Raw genomic sequence first — 24644 nt, 5'->3', positions numbered from 1 at the left:
AGGCTAAACATGCCCAGCTCCCTTAGCCATTCCTCATAAGGCATCGTTTCCAGGCCTTTGACCATTTTGGTTGCCCTCCTCTGGACACGTTCCAGTTTGTCAGTGTCCTTCTTGAACTGTGGTGCCCAGAAATGGACACAGTACTCCAGGTGAGGTCTGACCAGAGCAGAATACAGTGGCACTATTACTTCCCTTGATCTAGATGCTATACCCCTATTGATGCAGCCCAGAATTGCATTGGCTTTTTTAGCTGCCGCGTCACACTGTTGGCTCATGTCAAGTTTGTGGTCAACCAAGACTCCCTAGATCCTTTTCACATGTACTGCTCTCAAGCCAGGTGTCACCCATCTTGTATTTGTGCCTCTCATTTTTTTTGCCCAAGTGCAATACTTTACATTTCTCCCTGTTAAAATTCATCTTGTTTGTTTTGGCCCAGTTCTCTAATCTGTCAAGGTCGTTTTGAAGTGTGATCCTGTCCTCTGGGTTGTTAGCCACCCTTCCCAGTTTGGTGTCATCTGCAAATTTGATCAGGATGCCCTTGAGTCCATCATCCAAGTCGTTGATAAAGATGTTGAATAAGACCGGGCCCAAGACAGAACCCTGTGGCACCCCACTAGTCACTCTTCTCCAGGATGAAGAGGAACCATTGATGAGCACCCTTTGGGTTCGGTCAGTCAGCCAGTTACAAATCCACTGAGTGGTAGCATAGTCAAGACCACATTTTACCAGCTTCTTTACAAGAATATCATGGGGCACCTTGTCAAATGCCTTGCTGAAATCAAGGTAGGCTGCATCCACTGCGTTCCCTTCATCTACCAGGCTTGTAATTCTGTCAAAAAATGAGATCAGGTTAGTCTGACATGACTTATTTTTCAGAAATCCATGCTGACTATTGGTGATCACAGTATTCCTTTCTAGGTGCTCACAGACTGTTTGCTTAATGATCTGCTCCAGAATCTTCCCTGGTATTGATGTCAGACTGACTGGGCGGTAATTATTTGGATCCTCTCTTTTCCCCTTTTTGAAAATAGGGACAACATTTGCCCTCCTCCAGTCTGCCGGGACTTCGCCTGTTCTCCAGGAATTCTCAAAGATGAGTGCCAGTGGTTCTGAGATCACATCTGCCAGTTTTTTTAATACTCTTGGATGCAGTTCATCTGGCCCTGGAGACTTGAATACATCTAAACTAGCCAAGTATTCTTGTACTATCTCCTTAGTTATTCTGGGCTGTGTTTCCTCTGCTGAATCATTTGCTCCAAATTCTTCAGGTCGGGCATTGTTTTCTTTATCGGAGAAGACTGAGGCAAAGAAGGCATTGAGGAGTTCAGCCCTTTCTGTGACTCCCCTGGTTGCATTTCACCATCTTCTCTGAGTGACCCCACTGTTTCTTTGTTCTTCCTTTTGCTACGAACATACCCATAAAAGCCTTTTTTGTTGCTTTTAACCTCTCATTTGTATTTAAAAGATTCCTTCCCCTCCTTTAGAATTTTAAAAAACACCCCATAATAGGCAGCTTACAAAATTAGATTAAGTCAAAAATAGCAATATGTCAATCTGGTAAAACCCTACCAGGAATAACAACTGCAAATCAAGGAATGGTGTGTGCAATTATGGGCACACATACATAGATGCGTGCATTCTCCTGGACTGTTTTTATATTGATAGGCAAGTGTGTGTGTGTGCGCGCGCGCACAAACTCTCTTTCACTCTACATAAATACTTCATATTATTATTATTATTAATTTATTTCCTGCCCTTCACTTTAAGGTCCCAGGGCAGGATGCAACTATTAAAACACAATATTAAAAGCAGTTTAAAACAACTTGCAACCAGAGAAATAAAGTGGGTCCTAAAAATATGCATCTCGAATGTCAGAAGCCAAGGTAAAGAGGTCTTCTTCAGCATTCCCCAAAAGCTGTATCATTAAGGTGGTAGGCGTACTTCTGTTTGTGTGTACACACACAGAGAGAGTATATTACATATAATAGCCTGTTGTTGTTTTTTAAAAAGCAGCTGACAAAACAGAAGCAACTTGAAAGTATTTAGTTGTTTTGGTGCCTACAGAAATGGACTCCCCCCCCCCCCACGTTCTGGGAGTCAAGGTGGTGTCAGTCATATTACTGGATTCCAAAGCAGAGACAGATGATGAAGTGTTTACTTTTGAGCTCCTGTCTCTTTTGACATGCCAATTTTTGAAACCAATTCCATCTTGATAGGCCTTAGAACCTATCTAAAAGTGGCTTTGCTGAATTGTCATCTACATGAAATCTGTGTGTGGATTTCCAGGTTTGGGGATAAGGGGATAAGGAGATTGGTGCCTTGTGTATGTGGTGTGGTCTGGTGTGCACTCAGGAGGAAAAGATATATCCAGGATTTGACCATCTGTGATCATGAGGGTTCTGTCTTGCATGGGTTGTATGTGGTGTTCAGTATAGAATATTTGTGTATGTCTTTGTTTGGGACTGTAGAGTTTAGTCACCTGGCATGGTGAGACTCATACTTGATTGTGAGTGTTGTAGAAGGCTGAAAAGCCACTGAGGGTCCTGTAGGGTGAAAATAAGGAGGGTGAGGCACATGCGGATTGATGATGTGGGTGCAGAGTTTGGGCATGTGAGGCTATGAGCTATTTCTAGGCAAGATTCAGAAAATCAATTCTGACACAAAATTGTGCTGGGCACATTGCTGACTCTTGGCCTCAGTTTTCCTTCTCTGTGAAAAAAGAGTCCCAACCCATATCCCTTTTCTAAGGCCTTAGTGAGGGTGAATGACTTGCCCCGCAATCTTGTGAGTCTCCTTTACATGGGCATTGATTCACTGGGGTTTACCACTAAGAAAATATGTCTGGGGATTGCAGCCTCGTATTATCTTGATGCAGGAGAAGTTCTTCAGAACATTCCAGAAGCATTTTAAATAACACCTAGTGCAGTTGTTTGTTTAAGGTGCTCCTTGATTCATCAGAGTCGACTGACTGGTTCCCAGATAGCTATGGCTGGCTGCACCAGTGTATTGAAGCAGCCTAAAAAAATAATAATTGAACTGTTCGTAGACAATGGACAATTGGAAGCACTTCACACAAGAGAGAATAAGCTCCACTGTCTTTGAGATGTAGGGATGGGTACCAATTTTGAAAGCTTTGAAAAGGGACTGGACAGATTTGTCATAATAGCTGAGTGGAACTTTCCATGTTCAGAGGCAGAATACTTTGCATCTCAGATGCTGAGGACAAACAAAGGGGAAAAGCCATGTCCTGTTTGTGAGTTCCCAGAAGCATCTGCCTAGCTGCTATAGAAACAGGATACTGGGCCAGGTACACGCTTGGCCTGATCTATCATAACAGTTCTTGTGTTAACTCCTTAACTGTCATAATCTACATACCTATAAGTTTTACTAAGGCTTTGGATAAATCTAATTTATGATTTTGTTCAGTGTCTCAGCAATGGAAGCTTGGAACTTGTGTAAGAAATGTAGTCTGTATCTTTGAAATAAAGTGGATTAGAAGTTCCACAGAAATGAAAGAGCTAAAAATAGTGTCACGGTTAGTGCTCCAGGAGGTGTGGTTAAATCTGTATAAGTAGAATCATCTGGTGTAGTTCTCTTTGTCATATGAAATATTTGTCATATGAAATACTGGAACTGATTTTCTAAATTAAAAAGATTGGCATGTTGTGTAGTCATCCTCCTAAATAACACATTTTGCCTGGAATAGATTTGCCAAAGCATGGAGTGCAGATTTCTTGAGTCTTTAGGGCACAATCAACATCTGAATTGTGATTGGAAAACCATACTGTGGTTGGTGTGGTCCATTATATGGGACCTGTTGCTGTGAGAGCAGGCTTTGAAAGCGCAATTCTTTGGCAGACAAGTATGTATGGGACAGGCTCCCCAAAAGTAGAATGTTTGTATCATATTTAGTGTAGTTTAATAGCTGATGTTGTATCAGTTATTGTTAATTTTTATTTGCTGGAAATGGGCTGCTCTTTCCACCTGGAAACCACCTTAAAACAGGATGTGCAATTGTTTTGCAAAATAGTGTTTCATAAACGGGTGGAGAACCTTCAGCCCTCTGGATGTTGCTGAACTACATCTCCCATCAAGTCCAGCCAGCATGGCCAGATGCAAATTGAAGTCCCAACAGCACAGGGAGTGCCTTTGTTCATTTGCAAGTAAAGTAGCAGAGCCATTTCAAATGGCCACACTTCAACACGCTTGTTGCAATCAGTGTTTTCATATCTTTTTTTTGTTTGTTTGTTTGCTTGTCTTTCAGGTATATGTATCATGTTCTGACCAAAAATACCACTGTGACTGAACACAACCGCAACCTGTTGGTGGAGACTATTCGATCTATAACTGAGATCCTAATATGGGGAGACCAAAATGACAGTTCAGTGTTTGAGTAAGAGCTTTTAAGTGTTTGCTTTTGAATACAGAATATAACAGTATGAAATATAAGCTGATACGCCACTGATGCAAGGGAAGAAGTAAAATGAGGCTGTAAATCCTACCTATGCGAACACAGAAAGTCAGTGGTGCTAAATCCCAAGTAAGCCCATGTTGGACTGCAACCATCATAGCTTGATTTAAATCAGTGATGTGCAGCCCAATGCTGTGTTTACTTCTACACGGGTGGGGGAACCTATGGCCCTTCAGATGTTGATGACCTCCAGCTCTCAGTAGCCCCAGCCAGCATGGCCGCAGTGTCTGGTTTAAGAAGTCCCATTGTGGTTTAGTGAGCTGCAGGCTGCATTGAGAGCTGCAGCCTCAAATTGATCACAAAATAGGTAGTTTCTCATTGGTACCTCATACATTTTCTAAGCTGCGGTGGACTTAAAGTATTGGCCTGGTTCACACGCAGTGTTAAATCATAGTTTAAGTTTAAACTGTGGTTTACTAGGAATTTTCAGTGTGTTTATGCACACTGCTTAATATTGCCCTATTTGCTCCTCTTCCATTCATGTGCTTGCCACACTGGGAGGAATAAACCAGAGAACTGGCTGATTGTGTTGAACAAACCTTGGCTTCCAACAGTAGTGCATTTGGAGAAAAAACACAATTGCTGGTTCACATGAAACGCTAAGCCTTTTGTTTTACCCCATTGTAGCAAAGGCAGGAGCAAATTGCACTACTGAGCAGCGTTCACTAGCATGCTGCTCATTTGTGTTAAACCACAATTTACTTTAAATGATAGTTTAGTGTGGCATGCAAACCAGGCCTTAGTAGGCTCTGCTGCTTTCTGGTGGTTCTGCTCTATGTTTTGCATCTGTTTTTGTGTACTACAGAACTCTTTAGCATTGCCCTAAACTCATCCTTATCTCAAAGTAGTAAAACTTTTGCTCCATGCAGATGGTGTACCATTGCCTGTTTTACAGACAGCTAAGTGGCTTGACATTTACCAGTCAATTTTACCACATGGCATCTCCTGGAGCCAAAGAACATAGAACCTATTTTTAAATCTTTACTTATTTTTCCCATTAAAAAAAAAAAAAATGTGGAAAAAAGTTCCTTAACACAATGGCCATGGTTCAACACCAGCAATGGTCCCACAGTTTTAAACAGGACTTGCTCCCTAGTAACTGCAGCCGAAATGTTTTGCAATAATCTTTTTAAGGGTTGATTGATTTCCTTCATGTAACAAACAGCAAACAAATCAGTAACAAATTTCAATGTTGTTCTAGTTTTTTCTTGGAGAAGAACGTGTTTGTGTTCTTTCTGAACATTCTGCGTCAGAAGTCTGGCCGTTATGTGTGTGTGCAACTCCTGCAGACCTTGAACATCCTTTTCGAGAACATTAGTCATGAAACGTCTCTCTGTAAGTATGCATGCCTCCGTGTTGCCTTTAACAAAATAAGTGTAGTTTTAATTTTGCAGTACTAAACCTTTGCTGCCTGCCTTTCTCAAGTGGGATGGGAGGAGAGGGCTAAGTGTTCATTTTCCCAGGTCAGGAACTGGGAGGTGCTACTTTGCTGTTCTGAAGATTATGAGTTTGCAACTTGCACTGGATGGTTGTTGTCTGTCAGCTGGGCTACAAATTAGAGCCCTATTGGTTGAGATAGGGATGGCAACCAAGGCATGGAGCAATCCATAGCCGTAATCCTATGGAAATGGCTATGGCTCACTTAATATTATTAAATTGCTATCCCTGACAGTTTATTGGGCTACACATTTCACCTCCTTCACCTTCTCCCTACCCATTCTAAATCTGAAAAAGATAACTTGATTTTCATAGACCTTCTTGTCAGCATCGCCCTTGAGCCAGTGTACCAACTGGACTCATGCACTACAGCCCCGACTGGGCTAGGCGAGCTGGGTAGCACTGCCAGAGACCTCCTTTCCCACAGGAACAGGTCACAGTGCTGTGGACTCACAGCTTGGAGCTGAAAGCACCGGATTCACTGTCTCAATTATACAGTCGTTGCGCAGCAGCGTTTTGCAGAGTCTTGCAGAGTATAAACCACTCGGAGAGCAGCTCTGTAAAGTATCCTCCTTTTATTCTATAACTACAGCTATAATACAAAACTATATACAGAGCTAAATAATCTGAGCATAAATCAATGCTACTTTGAGTGCCTGCAGCTGTTCTTAGCAGCAATCTTATCTATAAACACGATCTCTTGCACTCTCTCTCCGACACACTGACTGACTCTCTCTCACACACAGAGACTGACTCACTCACTTGACTAATTAAGTAGAGAGCAGTACATTGCTCCTCCTCTCTGTAGAGTCAGCAGAGACCTCAGGAGATTCTTGGATATGGGAGGGGTGAAATCTCCTCATCCTCCCCCATTTCATCCGACCATTCAAGAATCTTTAACATAACTGCAATTTACACACACACTCCAAAAGTTGTTCTCTGCTTACAACCTTGGTAAACATATTTGCAGGTATCTCTCTTCCCCCTTATCTAAGACACTTTATCACATCATTTAACAGTTACTACAACCACTCTGTGTCTATTAGGAAAGAGTTAAAACATAAACCTCAACCTGTAACTCACACAAAATACACATTGTGAATACACAAATGAATAAGCAGCTTCTGGAAAAATCTTCACACACATTTCTTTCTCTCAAATACAAATTGACATTTCTAATTAAGCAGATTTGAACAAACCACTTTCAGAACTCAAATACACGCTTTCCTTCTAATATCAGGTAAGGAAATAAATGCAGCGTTTTGTGCTATTACTCTCAGCACACTTCATGCTAGGTTTAAAAACCCCACCAGAGTTGCATGTGACCGCAGCCTTTGCAAACTCTTCAGAAAACCTTTTCGGTGGTACACCCTTGGTTGTTCTCTCAGATCTGCGCAAAACTCTTTGATCTTCTTGTTCTGGTGCTTCCTCCTCTTTGGGAGAATGGGGAGCTAAAGTATATGAAGCTGCTAAGTCTGAATCAGCGTCAGACTCACCTGAGGCTCTTGGGCTCTGATAATCTGTGCCATCATCTGGATCTACATTGGCATCAGGATTATCAATCACATCAGAACTTGCCTCCCTCTTAACTTTCTTTGCCCCTTTTGCACCATCATCACAAATGGGATGGCACTGAAAAACGCCAACTCTGTCCCATTGTGGATTGTCGTCAATGCTCCTGGTCAGCCTTATGGTTTTCGTGTCTGTGATCAGGACACGATAAGACCCTTTCTCATATCCTAGGAAAACACCATGTTCTCCACGCTTACTCAGTTTGTCACCCTGCGAGGTGTACACCCAAACCTCCGAACCAAAAATTTTAAAGTGCTTCACACATGGCTTCCTTCCGTGAAGCATCTCATATGGGGTGCAATTTACACTAGACTGGTACCTCCTGTTATACACGTGACAGAAAAACGAAAGAGCTTCGGCCCAAAAAGGACTGGGCAGCCCCGAATCATGTAACAGCGTTCTGATTCCTTGCTGCAGGGTCTGGCTCATTCTCTCACATAAACCATTCTGCCAGGGTGATCTGGGCGTGGCCGTCCTATGCTCAATGCCCTGTTCAGAAAGAAAAGCCTCAAACTCTTCTGAACAAAACTCTCCACCCCTGTCAGTGAAAAAACAATGTACATTCTCATTATGTACATTCCTGAGCCATTTACAAAACTGACGAAACTTGGTAAAGGCTTCAGACTTTTTCTGCAGCAAATAGACCCATGCATATTTCGAATAGGAGTCTATCAAAACCATGAAAAACCTTGAATTGCCTCTAGAGAGCGCTAGAGGCCCCACTAAGTCTGCATGAATGACTTCGTATGGTTTCTTGGCCTCTCTCCCAGACTCTGTACCTTTGGGAGCTTGCTTTGCCTTACTCTCAGCACAAGAAACACATTTCATGTGGTAGGGACATTCTTTTAGCTTCATACCCTGAACCATATCAGGCATTTTTGCCACAGCCTGGAAATTCAAATGACCATAAATATGATGGTAATAATGAATACATCGGTCATGCATCTTCTCATTCTTATCAACAGACAAATTGCAACACTCTTTCTCAGTTGCTTCTGCAGTACCTGTACCTGAAACAAAAGGCAATTGATACAGACCATTTACACATTTTGCATATAGAATGAGCTTGCCATCTCGACGAATTTCACAGCGAGATTTAGCAAACACCACCTTAAAACCCTGATGATCAAGCTGGGAAACACTCAACAAATTGTCCTGAATATCAGGCGCATACAGGACATTCTTAATAGTTGCATTCAGGCTCTTTAAGAACACAGTTCCCTTAGCCTCACTCGTGAGAACTGTCCCATCTGCTTGATGAATTTCTTTCTCTTGCTTCTCAAGCTGAACAAAGAGATCCTTATCTTTGGCTACATGGTTGGAACAGCCAGAGTTGATCACGAAGAAACTCCGCCCACGTTGACTAGAGCAGCGAGAGATCAAGGCTTTTGAAGTAGCAGGTGCTTGGGGATTTCGTCCTCCTCCCCCTCTAGGCCTCTGAAGTTTCCCTTCTTCTTTGAAGATTTCTTGCAGCACTGAAAACTCAAATGGCCTTGTGCTCCACACGAAAAGCACCGCTTCAACTTTAGTGCTTTAACAGCAGCAGTTTCACTTTCACCTTCCCCTGCTGAAGACTCAGACACATTTTCAAGCACATTTTTAACAGCACCATTGTCCCGGCTTTCTCTAACAGCCTGTCTGCGATCCCACTCATTCAAGAGCACGCTAGACACATAATCTTCTGTTAGCCGGTCAAAAGGCATTGTGGAAATCTGGGCAGCTACTCCATCATAAGACTCATCTAGGCTATTTATCATCAGCATTGCAAACACAGCCTCTGAAATAGCCAGGTCTCGCTGAACAAGGTCCTGTCTGAGACGCTTTAACTGAGATAGATGGCTAGGCAAATCACCACCTTTCTGCAACTGTAACCTGCACAGCTTCTTGAAGAAAACCACACTGGAACCAGCATTTTGTCTCAGATGCATATCTCTCAACTTATTCCAAACAGCTTGTGCAGTCTCTTGACCCTCTAAGTTCACCAGCAAGTGGTCTGAAACACTCAAAACAATTGTCCCTCGGGCTTTCATATCTGCAGCATGCCACTCAGCCCAATCATCATCATCCTTATCTGGAGGGTCATCTTCTATCGTGTGAAATAGCATTTCCCTCTGCAAAAGCGCTTTCATCTTAACTTGCCAAACTGCATAGTTTTCAGGCGTGAGGAGAGGAAAGGACATAGCCATCTGGCCAGAATGTGCACAGGCCATGTCTGCTATTACTTAGAGCAAGACACTTCCCTCGTGCAAACACAGATAAAGCCTTGGACTTCTTCAGCCACTCTCTCTCCCACTCAGAGCGCAATTAACAGGCAAACAGGGATGCTATCTTCTTTCTTTGGCAGTCAGCAACATACCTCAAGCAGCAGCAACAGCAACAGCGGCAGCTTGAGCACTCTGCTCCAACACAGCTCTGCTTCTAGGCACCACAAATCAGTCCAGCATGCAGCCTCCGTTCCGCCGTCCAGCGATCAGCAACAGACACCTCTGGCGACTGGGACGACTGGGATGACTGGAACAACGACTGGTCAGACGACTGGGCCCATAACCGATGTCAGCATCGCCCTTGAGCCAGTGTACCAACTGGACTCATGCACTACAGCCCCGACTGGGCTAGGCGAGCTGGGTAGCACTGCCAGAGACCTCCTTTCCCACAGGAACAGGTCACAGTGCTGTGGACTCACAGCTTGGAGCTGAAAGCACCGGATTCACTGTCTCAATAATACAGTCGTTGCGCAACAGCGTTTTGCAGAGTCTTGCAGAGTATAAACCACTCGGAGAGCAGCTCTGTAGAGTATCTTCCTTTTATTCTGTAACTACAGCTATAATACAAAACTATATACAGAGCTAAATAATCTGAGCATAAATCAATGCTCCTTTGAGTGCCTGCAGCTGTTCTTAGCAGCAATCTTATCTATAAACACGATCTCTTGCACTCTCTCTCCGACACACTGACTGACTCTCTCTCACACACAGAGACTGACTCACTCACTTGACTAATTAAGTAGAGAGCAGTACATTGCTCCTCCTCTCTGTAGAGTCAGCAGAGACCTCAGGAGATTCTTGGATATGGGAGGGGTGAAATCTCCTCACTTCTAGGTTCCTGTGGTCCAAATAAATAAATAGACGCCTGTCTGTTTAGAGCAGTAAATAGGAAGCCTTCATTCTGAGGAGGTAGGCGGGGAAATGGAATAGAGACACATGGAACTGGGAAGAAGTCGTGTGATAGAAGCATTTATAAGTTGGTGTATGCAACAAAGGCTGGTCCTTACATTGGAGAAAAGTATGCTATTAGGGAGTTGAGGCATATTCTTTGCTATGTCTTCACTTTAAAAGGGGTCTGCTACTAGGTTGAAGTCTCTAAAACTAGAGGGGGATGAAGAAACAAGATGGCATCAAAAACTCATGTACAGACTTTTGAATGTGCTTCTAGCAGATTGATCATTTTATTGTTCCCATTGTTGCTGTCTGGCTTCTCTTTAATCCAGCCTTTCTGAACTTGGTGCCCTCCAGATGTTTCTGAATTGTAACTTCCATCCACCACAGACCACATGGTTGTATTGACTGGGGCTGAACATCTTGAGGGCACTAGATTGGCAGAGGCTGTTCTAATTGGGTGCTGGAATACTTTTAGGAAACATTGCTTAATAGAACAATTTGTGTGAATCTCTTCATTTTTGTGCAATTTATAACGTTTGTACTGATTATGAATATGTCCCCCCCCCCCCGCCAGACTATTTGCTTTCCAACAACTACGTAAATTCTATCATTGTGCACAAATTTGACTTCTCGGATGAAGAGATTATGGCGTACTACATTTCGTTCCTGAAAACGCTTTCTCTGAAGCTCAACAACCACACGGTTCATTTCTTTTACAATGAGGTAGGCAGAGGAACCCCTTTCAACTTGAAAATAAAAAGTTGCGGCTGCAGTGGATCTATGAAATGTGGGTGATGAAAATGAGCTTCTTAAATTGGCCCTGCAGCCAAGAAGGCGGCGACCAGGCAGGAGTCAAGAAGCTAAGATCTGTTTAGAAGGGTTTATTTTAAATATCCCTGCAAAATACTAATGAATGCTTTTCACTTTGTGAAAGGTGTAAGTGTAGTCGCAACAAAGAGAAATCACCAGCACATTATACCTGAACGATTCTTGGGGAAGGGAGAAATAGGGAGCAATATATGAAAATATTTATATGGCAATACAAAATATGTTCTATTGCGACTTAGCTATACTTCACTCGGAAAAGCATATGCAGATTTAAATTAACTGCAGCTTAGCTAGGCAAGGGTCAGTCTAACCTAGGGCTGGGAATCTTTGGCCCCCCAGATGTTGCTGGGTTCCAACTCGTATTATCTCTGGCCATTGGCGTTGCTGGTTGGGCCTGATGGAATTTGAAATCCAGTAACTTTTGGACGGCCACAGGTTTCCCCAGTCCTGATCTAGCCCTGTGCTGTTGATGGTCTTTAAACTCAGTACTACTGCCCAACAGACTGTGGACATTAGGAGCTATCTCCTTGGACTCGCGCAAAGATCTGTCCCACGAGACACTTCTGCGGCAGTGTTGCTATGGAATGAATTTCCCCCCTGCTTTTCTTTGTCCTTTATCTGCTTCTTGCCAGGAGAGGGCACCAGAACTTAAGCAGTCTGACTTGGCATGAGATTAAATGTCTCCATTTTAACATAGTTATTTGTTTGTTTTCCTGTGGAAAAATACACGGAAAAATACGGTAATCTGGAAATTATCATTATTTATGACCCGCCCTTTGCCCTAAGTTCCCAGGGCAGGTTGCAACATCGAAACACAATGTTGAAAAGAGTTTAAAACAATTTACATTTGTATTGAGGGGCAGGATACAAATGCGTAAAACAAATTAATTCCTTGGATTTAACTGTCTTCTCTTTCAGCACACAAATGATTTTGCCCTGTACACTGAAGCCATTAAATTCTTCAACCACCCAGAAAGCATGGTCAGGATTGCTGTTAGAACGATAACTTTAAACGTCTACAAAGGTAGGTTTTCCTAAACCTGTAACCTTAGAACAGCTAGTACTTGAGTGACAGGTTTTTTTGTAAATAGTGAGGCTTGAATGCAAAGGTGAAAATAAGACTTAACCGTTTGACAGGTTTACTAAACGAGAGAGAGAGAGCGCGCAAAGCTATGAGTGTTGCCACTTTTAAAGCTTTCATCTCTAAAAGAAGAGTTCTCCAGAATAGTGTCTCAACAGTGAAAAATATTTAAAGGGTTCTATAGAAGTTGTGCCTGTAAGAGAAATACACTGTAAGCGCCACCAGAGGTCATTCTTTGCAAGATCATGCATGCATGATACATGCTGAAGAATGTGCAAATCGTTGTGCAAATGGGGAACGTTAAGTTGCATGATCAAAATCTCTTTCTTTGAGTCTTGCGTGTCTCTCTTCCTTTGTTCATCAGTGAAGAAAATGTCAGTGTGCCGTAGAATAGAATAGAGCAAAATATTTCCTGTCTCAGGAAATATGAGCCATGTTTATCCTTGCAAAGTCATAAAAGATGCTTGAATCTGAGAGGGACCCATGAATTAGGAATTCATTTTGAATGTGCTAACTTGCCTATTGAGGTCCCACAACCAAGTTCCAAAGAATCAAGCCAAAGGGCAGGGGGAGTACTTAGGGCTGCCCCCCAAGCTATTTCCTCTCACCTTTGGATACCAATAATAAAATTAAATGCTAACATGCTGAAGGATACATTTAAGACCCCGAATGTCCGAAATACCTCAGTAGATCCTGGGTTTGTTTTTTTCTTTGACGCTGTTGCTTCAGCAATACAGAGTGATTTTACTGACATCTAAGTCTGCAAATTGATGCATCTCTGCAGCCCCTGCATAAAGATTTGAACTTCCAAGCCCCTCTGGAGATTTCAATCCTGCATCTCTTCTGGTCTTGCACCTGCATTTCTCTAGGTCTTCCCTTTCCCCACCTTTCGGGAAACTCTTCAAGAATTAAGCTGGCTATTTTTAGTTTGAGCTCTAGCAGTTAACATCACTAGAAATTCCTTCTTAGAAGTGGTTCAGTTGCCCCATATGCACTATATATGTAAACAGCACATGTTCCCAAGTTCACGAGAAGATATTTGAGGAAGGAAAAAAGAACAGCTGATGTGTAGTAAAAGGCAGGTTTTGTAATTGGGAGAACGTTTTATCCACCGGTTTGAGTGAAACAGCATAGCGGGATCAAGTTAGAGCTATAAAGACACGGGCAGGCTTTGCATTACATGTCCTAAATACTGTAGAGCAGAGGATCAGGGACGCGGGTGGTGCTGTGGTCTAAACCACTGAGTCTCTTGGGCTTGCCATCTGTGGAACAGTTCCAGACGGGAGCTGCTGCTAATCCCCTTGCAGCTGAAACTGCAAATGATTCGGTGGCACGTTTAAGAGCCTTAAACTTGGCCCTCCCAAGCGTCTCAGTCTGGCCCTTTGGACTCCCTCCAGCCATAGCCTCCTCTCTTTTCACCAGCCTCGCTTTGCAACCTCCTTGAGTGCTTTTGTTCAGCTGGATTGTGTCCTTGAACTCCATTAATGCCTTTTGCTTACCTGGATGGAGGATAGAGAGGGTGTTGGCGTAGAAACTAGCTTACTGTACAAAGTTAAAATTTACATCTGTTGCTTTGCACACTCCAGCCTTTGGCGTGTGGCCCCTGGAAGGTTGCCTAGAAGGGAATGCGGCCCCTGGGCTGCAGTAAAAGTTTCCCCACCCCTTCTTTAAAGGCTCATGCCTTCCACTGTGGCACACACTTTTGTGAACTAGAGCCTGTATTGGAAGATAATAATAATAATAATAATAATTTTTTATTTATACCCCGCCCTTCCCGGTTCAAAAACCATGCTCAGGGCGACTAACAACAAATTTAAAACACTTTAAAACACTTAATTATAAAAGAGCATAAGATACAGTATAAAAACACGAATAACAATAAAATTCAAAAATCAGTTAGATAATCCACAGGGCTAGCTGGCTGAATTGGTCCTACTTGGGTTACTTGCACAGGACCCCTGAACGTGGAGGCAGATGGAGGAAATAGACCTTTACAGATTCATGCTTTGCAGGGGGTTGGAATAGATGATTCTCAGCTTTCTGTCCAACTCTACAGTTTTATGATTCTATGATCTTCCCTTCCGGTGCTCTTCTATAGCTGAACCCTGTGTCTGTTCCAGGGTGTGCTGCAAAGCAGCGGCCGCAATCCCTTTGACTTGGCTAGTGCCCTCAGCCAGCCAGCCAGTCCACCCCCCCCCCTCCCAGCAGCACAAAGGGTAAACAGTGTCAGAGACCCCACAGCAGATACATCCATGTGGAAAAGAGTTCTCTGAAGGGAGGAAGTTTCTGACAACCGCTGTCCCTGAGTTGAGTTTGGAGGCTGCCATTCCATGTCACTTGGGAGGTGGGGAGTGGGCTCAAGGTGGTAGCATGCACACAGCATGGTTTTCTACTGCTATCTCCTCCTAGCCTCTCTCTTCTAGCCTAGATGCTTTGTGCTTTAGCTACTGAGCCCTTTGGAGGATGTCTCGCCATCCCAATTCCTAACCCTGTTAACCATTGTCTGTTTTTTCCCTCCCTTTCTTCACTGATGATCCTGTGTTCCTTAATGCAGTGTCATGTAAGTCTGCTAATCACTTTGACTTTCAGCCTTATTGCTTTTATTCTTGCACTTTTGTCCAGTTCTCTAGAAAGTGAGAAATGACTGGTTTCACCTGCCTGTTTTCAGAACGATGCAGGAATAACTTAAATGTCACCTTAATGGACTTGTTTAACCTCACGAGGGACAGAAAATATGATGAACTGTGATAGATAACTTAGGCATGAAATAAATCTGGTTTGGGCTTCTGCTACTGAAAGCCAGCCTATTTATTGAAAGGGATTCGTGGGTTGTATCCAATACTAGTCATACTCAGAGTAGGCCCGTTAAATTAGTGGACATGACTGACTTAGGTCCATTAATTTCAATGTATCTGCTCTGAGTAGAATTTATTTGCTTTGCATTTTACTTCTTTTCGAAATGGATCTTTTAAAAGATTTCTCCCCTCCCTCTTAAGTGGACAACCAGCCTATGCTGCACTACATCCGAGACAAAACTGCTGTCCCTTACTTCTCCAATCTCGTGTGGTTTATTGGGAGCCACGTGATTGAACTGGATAACTGCGTGCAAACGGATGAAGAGTAAGCCCTGTTTTCTAACTCTCGTTGTGAGGAGGGATGTCGCCCAATCTGAGGAAGCTTAGTCCGTTGTATTAAATCTGCATACATAGGCATCTGCATTAAAAGAAAAAAAAAAAAAATCCCAGGAGGAAAGGGGAGAAGGGAGCTTGGTCTAGCGGCAGTTCCATTGTGGCAAATGGGGCACTGCCCCACCAGCCCCCATCTCTGTTCCTCCAAGCCCACCTTTCCGGTTAACTGCAAGTATGTATTTTGGGGAGGAGGTGGGGGTAATGTATACAATCTTTTTGCTCTGTTCCCCCCCCCCCACGTAGGTACTTTTTCTTTTCATTCTGCCTTTTTGTGTCTTATTTTACCCTATGCACTTGTAATTATGTACTTTTCAGTCTTTCAATAAGGAACAATAATTAAAAGCCTACCTTCCTGATTATAACCAGCCCAGGTGGTGGGAACTGCCTTCCTCCTTCTTTGTCTCAGTTTTGTTCTTGTAGAACAGGGAGGAGGATAGGGACATTTTTATTAATCATTATCACTATTGTTTATCACACTTATTAGTTCCTTTTTATATTTATATTTCAGCTTAAGGGCTTTGAACGGCTTCTGTTTTGTTTCAAATTTAGCGGGGTCCTTTTTCCCCCTCCTCCCCCTTCTGTCCAAACAGACAGAATTTCCCTTAATGTTCTAGCAATACACTAGCTAGCACCCTCTGACACTGACTCAGAATTATATATTCCTGCTGGAAATTCCTCTTCCCAGCAGCTGTTGGCCCTCTGCATGGTTACTAGAGGCTCTGTGCCCTTGGCCATGGGGCAAGTAACTGCTGCAGAGAAGCTCTGCTTACGATGAAAGGGATGTCACTCAATGGTAGAAGCGTATTATTTGCATGCAGAAGGTCCCATGTTCAATTCCTGGCACTTCCAGGCACAGCTGGGGAAGACTTTGGGCTGAATCACTGGAAAGCCACTGGCAATCAGTGTAAACAGGACTGAGCTGTGTGGGCCAAGACTCAAGATTTGCATTAAGAGAGCTCCCGATGTTCCTGTGCTCCCACCAGCTGCAATTATAGATGGGGTCACTACAGTCACCTTGATTCTGTTGCCGCTAGGCGCATCTCAAATATTTGAAAGCATTCAGTCAAGCCGACAGAGATCTTTTTTGGACTTGTCCAAGCCAGTCATCTCTTGTTCTCCCATTAAAATTCTTATGGAATGCGTTATAAAAAGCACAGCCAGCAGCATACTTACTAATTGTGAAATAAGTCGTGTGGGACCCTGTCATCTTATTTTTATTTTGTTGGACTGGATGAGCCTCTGGGTTCTTTCCAACCCGGTGATTCTATGATTCTAAGTAAGGGGCAGTTCAGGCATGTCACAGGCATGGCAAGTGAGCAAGAATCGACTTTCCACTTAACGGACAGTTTATGGGAAGAGCTCAACTTTTGCTGAGCAAAAATATACTTCTGAATAAGCTGTAGGGATGAGCACTGATAGGTTTTTATGAGGAAAGAATGGGGGTGGCTCCAAGGGAGCACTTTTAATTCTGCTGATTGTGGAGGAACAGTTTCTCCCCAGCGCTAAAAAATCTTCATATGGAAAACTTTGCAGTAGAGTTGGGGGTTGTAAAGGTGAGAAGAAGCAGCAGAATTCTTCCTTGACATCAGGCAGGCCCTTTCACTGTGTTCTTTTTGATGCCTGCTAAAAACATTTTTGTTTAGGCAAGCCTATATGGACATGTAGAAGCCGGAAATAAAACACCTATCTTTTTAGCTGATAATTGATAATAATAATAAATTTTTATTTATACCCCGCCCTCCCCAGCCAAGACCGGGCTCTGGGCGGCTAACAACCAATAATAAAAACAAGTTGATTAAAATACAATTTAAAAAGATTAAAATACAACATTAAAACATTAGGATGCAGCCTCTTCACAGGAGGAGAAAGGAAAAAGAAAGAGGAGGAAGGAATCAAACTGATTCTAAGCCAAAGGCCAGATGGAACAACTCTGTCTTACAGGCCCTGCGGAAAGAAATCAGATCCCGCAGGGCCCCGGTCTCATGATCCTAATTAGCTTTTGACTGTTTTTAAATACCTGCTTTTAGCAGCCTTTTATTGATAATTCTAATGTTCTGTTTTTCTTTTGCAAACCGCTTAGGTTTTTATTACAATCAACTCTCTCTTTTGCAGGCACAGAAATAGGGGAAAGCTTAGTGACCTGGTAGCCGAGCACCTTGACCATCTTCATTACCTAAATGATATCCTTATCATTAACTGCGAATTCTTAAATGAGGTGCTCACAGACCACCTGCTGAATAGCCTTTTCCTGCCTCTCTATGTGTATTCATTAGTAAATCAAGATAAGGTAAGGCATTAACCATCTTTTAACAACTGAGGGGTGTCAAAAGGACAAAAATTGTTGAAAGTAGTGTTATAGGGACTTAATTGTCAGTTGCACCTTTAAGGCTGCCTGAAATAATTCTGTTGAAAGAGCATTTCTCTTAGCTCTAGAGGTATAACTGAAACCTTCTACTTCTTCTTTGCTAAACCTTGTACAGTTAGCCTTGTGTAACTGTTCCGGAGAAAGAGCTGCTGGTTCATATCTGTTACATCACCTCATTGTTTACAAGAAACCTGTTTGAACCCTTTTGCTTTTAGAGGAAAATAAAGGAGAAATGGATTCTTGGAATAATGATTAGGAGCCATCTGCAATTTTCCCTGTGCAGAAGTTGCAACAGAATTAGTGATAGGACATGATTGCTCTTTTACCAAGAAACACTGATGTTTTTTCAGCAGCACACACTGATGAGGATGTTGTTGTTTTGTGGGCAAATACCTGGGAAGCCTCTGCTAGGAAGGTGATGCTGGCTGTTTCTTATAAAACCACTGTGTCTTTGTTGTTGTTATTTTCGTGCTTCTTGTGAGCCTCTGGCTTTTAATTCCCCAGAGGGGCAACTGTATATCTAAATAGACTTCATAGCATGCACCCAGCATTTATGGATGCTTTGATGTTGGGGCAGGCGACCTGTTGCCCCAGGTGCTTTTGGACTTCCAGCGGCCAGTACAGTGGTACCTTGGGTTACAGACGCTTCAGGTTACAGACTCCGCTAACCCAGAAATAGTACCTCGGGTTAAGAACTTTGCTTCAGGATTAGAACAGAAATCGCGCTCCGGCCGCCCGGTGGCAGCAGGAGGCCCCATTAGCTAAAGTGGTGCTTCAGGTTAAGAACAGTTTCAGATTAAGAACGGACCTCCAGAACAAATTAAGTACTTAACCCGAGGTACCACCATATGGGCAATGGTCAGGGTTGATGAGAGCTGCAATCCAATGCCATCAAGAGGTGAAGGTCCGTAGCACAGCGGCAGAGGATCTGGCAGAAGGTCCCAAGTTCATTCCCCGGCATCTCGAGGAAGGACTGAGCTGGGACCCCTGCCTGAGAAACCTTGGAGAGCTGTGCCAGTCAGTGCAGACAATACTGAGCTAGATTGGTTTGACTTACTGTAAGGCAACTTTTCCTGTCTTTCTCTAGTGGAGGTTCCACAGCCCTCATCTAAGGGGATCAAGATTCCTCACTTTTCCCCACTAGGCTGAGAGCTCTGCTTCATTGTCACCCGGGGAGCTTCACTATTTGAGCCCAAGTCTGCCCAATCTTCATCCGAGGCTCTAGCCTTCAATACTAGAAGCAGAATGCTGGACTCAGTAAATGGTGGTTTTGATCCATCAGGGCAAGCCTGAATTTTTTTAAGAGCAAGATGGAACTTCCATGTTCAGGTGCAGTCTAGCTATGGATAAAAGATGCTGGGAGCAGACAGCATTGTGGGAGGGGGTGAGCTCTGGGCTTCCTGGTGAGCTCTGGTTGGCCACTGGTAGCAATAAGGTAGTTCTTCATTCTGCTTGTTATCTGGCAGGCTGTGCTCCCAAAGGACCAAATGTGGGCTTGCACACTCGTGCTGTGCTTCCCACTAAATAGTCTGAAGCAGCCAGCTATGTGCTGAATTAAGCCTAACTAGAGAAACACTCGGCCACAATCTTTCAGATGAACCGAGACAAATCTGTTGAGTGCAGCATCTGTGCACAGTATTTGCATCCTAGAGGCAGAGAGAGAGAGTTGTGATGGCTGAAGGCTGGGCGTTATAGTCCAAAACACCTGGGAATTGTAGTCCAAAGCTTCCCCAAGGCAACTTGGAGATTTTTTTTTAAGTGTTTATTTCTGCATTGTAAACTGATACTAGCTGTTAATTGAACACACTCACCACTTTTCTCTTCACTCTTTGCTCCTTAGGGTGGAGAACGTCCGAAAATCAGCCTCCAGGTTTCTCTGTATCTGTTATCACAAGTACGTCTTTAAGTATCCATAGTTGGTATTTGGGGTATTGCTGAGAATTTCAGTAATTTTGCATGTGACTCAGTGTAGCACCGATAATACGTATGACAACTATGTAGTTGGTCATCCCTTGGACATTTAGCATTGTTATCCCGTGGATGAAAAAGGGTGAGCAGATAGATAGACAGGGAGATCTAGACTTGGGGACAGTTTACAGGCAGGGGAAAAACAGTTATGGCAAGGCTGGGTTTACTTGGGAAAGGCTTTGCCAAGGAGCCAACATACAAACAGAACATTGTGGAACAGCCCGAAAAGGACTGCACCACTACAGACTGCAGGGGAGGCTTCTCTAGTGGACAAACAAGAAAGATTTCTTTCAATTACATGCTGAAAGCTGATTTCATATCTTAATGATAATAGCAATGTTCAAATGACTCCTATGCATTTAGCTTTTAAGTAAGAATAGCACATGACCTCAAGGGCATTCCCCTGAAACTTATAAATAAAACATATAATTTAAATAATTTCACCACCACCCCAGTATCATAGAATCATAAAATTGTAGAGATGGAAGGTACCCGAGCATCTTCTAGTCCAACCCCCTGCAATGTAGGCAGCAACAAAAACAAAAACAATTTCCCCCCAGGGAATATGAATGAAGCAACCGAAATGTGTACTTCATGTGTGTTGCTTAACTTTAGTTTTCATTCAGTTTTTTTGTGGGCGTCTTTCTGCTGTTGTGTGTTATTTAAGTATAGGTTCTTGTTTATGTATATATATGAATGAATATATATATGATTCATGAAACCCCCAACCCACTTTAATGGAAAGCTACCACCTTGCCAATAAGACTTCTCCTGGTGTGCTAGCTTTCCACTGCAGGGGATTATTGATTTGGAGAAGCCTTCAAATATGTGACACTTCTCTCCCTGCCCTCTCAAAAGGTGGGGGGAGTAAATCTGCAACCCTGCACAGCTCTGTCCCAGGACTTCATTGTGCTCTTTTTCCATATTGGAATTGGCACCCCCAAAAATGGATCTTGAGGGGAGTGATAGTGGCCACCCAGACATGTTGTCAGAAAGCTGCTTGGGGTCCTGTGAGCAGCAGTTTCTTTGTAGGTTCCATCCTGACATTCTGCTTTTCTGCTGCCTCACCCCAGGTTTTCCTGATCATACATCATGCGCCTCTGGTCAATTCCCTGGCCGAAGTTATTCTCAATGGAGACCTGTCGGTGTTTTTTTCAAAAGCTGAGCAAGACATCCAGAAGAGTTCAGTAAGTGAAAGGAGCATGTGCGCCTTTGCATCCACAACCCCAGGGGGCCCTGGGTCAGGGTTTGTGCACCTGTTTTTGTTTAGCAAGAATCTGAGCGTGCGAGGGGGCTGCTTAATTTTTGCAGCTTGTGGTATGTAACAGGTGGCCAGGCCGCTTGCGTTTGGCAGACCTTGTTCTGTTTAAAAAAGAGAGAGAAGGGGGGAAATGTTGTGAGAATGTTGACCTGATCTTGTATGTGAACTGAAATATTAAAAGGAGATATCTGTTACACATGAAAACAATCTTGTCTTCGCAGCACATTGCCTCATGCTACATCTCGCCCATTTTTCTTCAAGTGGCTTCTGTTACTAGGAAATCTGTGGTCAGAGGCTTGTGGCCTTTTTCTGCTGCAGCAGTTTTACTTCCACCAAAGCTGTTTTGCAGAATTTTCTCGGGCTTGAGGTTTTTTGTTTTAATTAATTTATTTTGAACTGCGTCTGTGTGTGGTTGGGGAAGGTGGAGGTTACGCAGGACTAAACATTGTCTTCTTCTTTTTTTAAAAAAAAAAGTTTTTCTATGTAAATGTAACCGTTCAGAAAACCGAAATGTTCTATTGCTAATTCTGGATGTCCGTTTCCTATCAGGAGACGAGAGAAGAAAATGAAAAAAGATGCGCCCTGTACCTGCTTCACAATCTGGGAACTATATTTTGCACTGAGCAGCGTTTGTTAAGTAGGGCAGCGGAGCCTATCGGCCTCAGCCAGCACAGTCTGGAAGGTGCTGAGTTAGCTAGGACTGCAGTACAGCCTTCATTTAGCAAAACAGAAAGTGGGCTTGCTGCTGTAGGACAGCGAGTGGGAATGGTGTGAAGTTGGACTATTAAGCACAGGGCTTCAATAAAGTCCTTCACTCATTTCTCTGATATATATTTTCTGTATATCCTGGTGCATAATTGGAAGGGGTGAAGCTATGGCCCTGCAGAGACAAATGATGGAGCCCAGGGATGTCCAACTGATCGATCGCAATCTACCAGTCGATCCCTGGGAGGTTTTGGTAGATCGCGGTCGATTGTTGGCTCCTCCATCCGGCCTCTCCCCGCCCTCTAGATCGCTATACCAGAAGATGTTGTTCTTGCTGCGAGGCTCACTGTTTCATTAATGATCTCTTGGTGAACACCATTTGTTTGTTTGTTCATTTCTTCGCCCTGATCCCCCTAAAAACGGAATTTCCCTCCCTAAAAAAAGTTTAACAACTCTGACCTGACCCCCCCCCCCAAAAAACCGGACTGATGTTCCTTCATAAAAAAAGCTCAACAACTTAGACCTGAGTAGTTGTAGATCTACTGCCAGTTTTTAATTGTGTGAGTAGATCGCAGTCTCTTGGAAGTTGGCTGTCTCTGATGTATCCCATTTACTGCATATTACTGCAGTTACACTCAGTACTGTGTGGGCGTCTTTGAAGATGACTCAGAAACTTCAGCTGGTCTTCGGGGCCACCCCCAGATTGTTCACTGGAGGCTCAGGTGGCTGAGAGTTCCTCTTTCCAGATCTGGACCCTTTTGCACAGAGATGGCTTGGCCTCTGTTTTCAATGATCATGTAGTATCCAGAACGGATTGTTGCAATGTACTCATGCACTCTACGTGGGGCTGCCCTTGAAGGTGACTCGGTGGTCAAGAATGCTGCAGCCAGATTACCAGCTACGGTTCCATTTAGAACCCACATAATCCCCATTTTAAAACAGCTGTAATGCTTTCGAGTTAGTCCCTGGGACTATTTCAAGGTGCTCACATAATATTTAAAGCATGAAACGACATAGGCCCCAAATATCTGAAAGACCACCTCCTTTCCTACAGGCCCTGTTGGCTGTTAAGATCAATGGATGGGGACCTCTCAGCAGCTGCACTGTCCTCAGATGTTTGAGTTACAGATAGGTAGCCATGTTGGTCTGCCATAGTCAAAACAAAACAAATTCCTTCCAGTAGCACCTTAAAGACCAACCTTCCAGTAGCACCTTTAAGGTGCTACTGGAAGGAATTTGTTTTGTTTTGACTCAGATGTTTGGTGTGTGTATGATCAAGCAGAGGGTATTATTTTTGGCAGCCCCTAAGATGTGCAACTCCCTCCACACTTTCACTGTATTCATTGAATACTGAAAATGCATCTCTTTACCTAGACCTCTTGTCACTTGAGCTGTATATTTGTAGGACCCACCCTCTTTTTGTGATTGCAAGGGTTGAAGTTGGGGTAATTTAGAATAACAACAGCAGATGCCCCCACCTCCCCCCAAAAGCTGTTTGCCTCCAAATAAGAGAAACTTGTCAGAAGAAAGAGTACAGCCCGGCTAATTTTGTGTTTGTGTGTGTTGTGAAACCTCTGCAACAGGTGTGGGGAACCTCTGACTCTCCAGATGTTGTTGGATTGCAGCTCCCTTCATCTCGATAACTTTTGACTGCTGGCTGGGGCTGAACTGAGCTGAAATGAAGCAACATCTGGAGGATGACTGCTATGCAGTTTTTGGCATTGATTCAGTGGGATGAAATGGAGCCTTCCTCACTGTAAGAAAGCTTGTTGCAGCTACAGGGGGTGGAAAGGAGAGCAGAGAAGCAAGGAGCCAGCCCTGTCTTACCGAGAGTCTTCTGTTAGTGTGAAGGGGGTACAAGTGGCATTTACAAGCAAGGTGTCTGAGCAGCATACATAGTGGGCCTGGACATGAGAGGGAATGCGGAAAACAGGTACTGCATCTGTGTCTTCGTGGAGGTTTCTTCTTGAATCCTTTGTAGTGATAACAGTTTTGAGTCCAGTGGTAGAATCGTTTCAGTCCAGTATATCTGAAGGAGTGTCTCCACCCCCATCTTTCTACTTGGACACTGAGGTTCAGTGCCGAGGGCCTTTTGGCGGTTCCCTCACTGCAAGAAGCCCAAGTTACAGGGAACCAGGCAGAGGGCCTTCTTGGTAGTGGCACCCGTGGAACGCCCTCCCACCAGGTGTCAAAGAGAACAACTACCAGACTTTTAGAAGACATCTGAAGGCAGCCCTGTTTAGGGAAGCTTTTAATGTTTGATGCATTACTGTATTTTAATATTTTGTTGGAAGCTGCCCAGAGTGGACGGGGTATAAATAAAAATTATTATTATTATTATTATTATTATTATTATTATTATAATACTATTACTATTATTAATTTGTCACGTGGAAGCTGCCTTACACTGAGTCAGACCATTGGTCCTTCTGGCTCAGTATTATTTACATGCACAGAATGTGGCTCTCCAGGGTTCTAGGCTAAAGTCTTTTACTTGGAGATGTGGTGGGATTGAACCTGGCAACTTTTGCATGCACCCTTCTTTCCCCCTGTTTTTTTACACTTCACAGGAGCAGCTTGAGAGCCACTATTTATCCCTATGAATAGATG

At 43.5% G+C, this 24644-nt stretch overlaps 1 protein-coding gene across 6 annotated transcripts in view; it reads left to right on the top strand.

Moving 5' to 3' along the window:
- The window catches only part of CLEC16A (C-type lectin domain containing 16A), a 101248-nt gene that overhangs the window by 5459 nt on the left and 71145 nt on the right, over window positions 1–24644 (top strand). For all 6 annotated transcript variants that reach the window (XR_014151043.1, XR_014151044.1, XM_081839598.1 and 3 more), the window contains exons 2-9: window positions 4265–4393; window positions 5673–5806; window positions 11213–11361; window positions 12385–12490; window positions 15544–15667; window positions 17848–18022; window positions 19941–19994; window positions 21142–21255. Coding sequence is in view for 4 of the 6 variants with exons in the window: in XM_081839598.1 (XP_081695724.1) it covers window positions 4265–4393; window positions 5673–5806; window positions 11213–11361; window positions 12385–12490; window positions 15544–15667; window positions 17848–18022; window positions 19941–19994; window positions 21142–21255 (985 nt within the window). In the remaining 2 variants the exon portion in view is untranslated. The remainder of the gene's footprint in view (window positions 1–4264; window positions 4394–5672; window positions 5807–11212; window positions 11362–12384; window positions 12491–15543; window positions 15668–17847; window positions 18023–19940; window positions 19995–21141; window positions 21256–24644) is intronic.

The sequence above is a fragment of the Podarcis erhardii genome (genome assembly GCF_964252035.2).
Source record: "Podarcis erhardii genome assembly, chromosome: 14".
NCBI lineage: Eukaryota > Metazoa > Chordata > Lepidosauria > Squamata > Lacertidae > Podarcis > Podarcis erhardii.
This window is presented reverse-complemented; position numbering and strand designations above follow the sequence as displayed.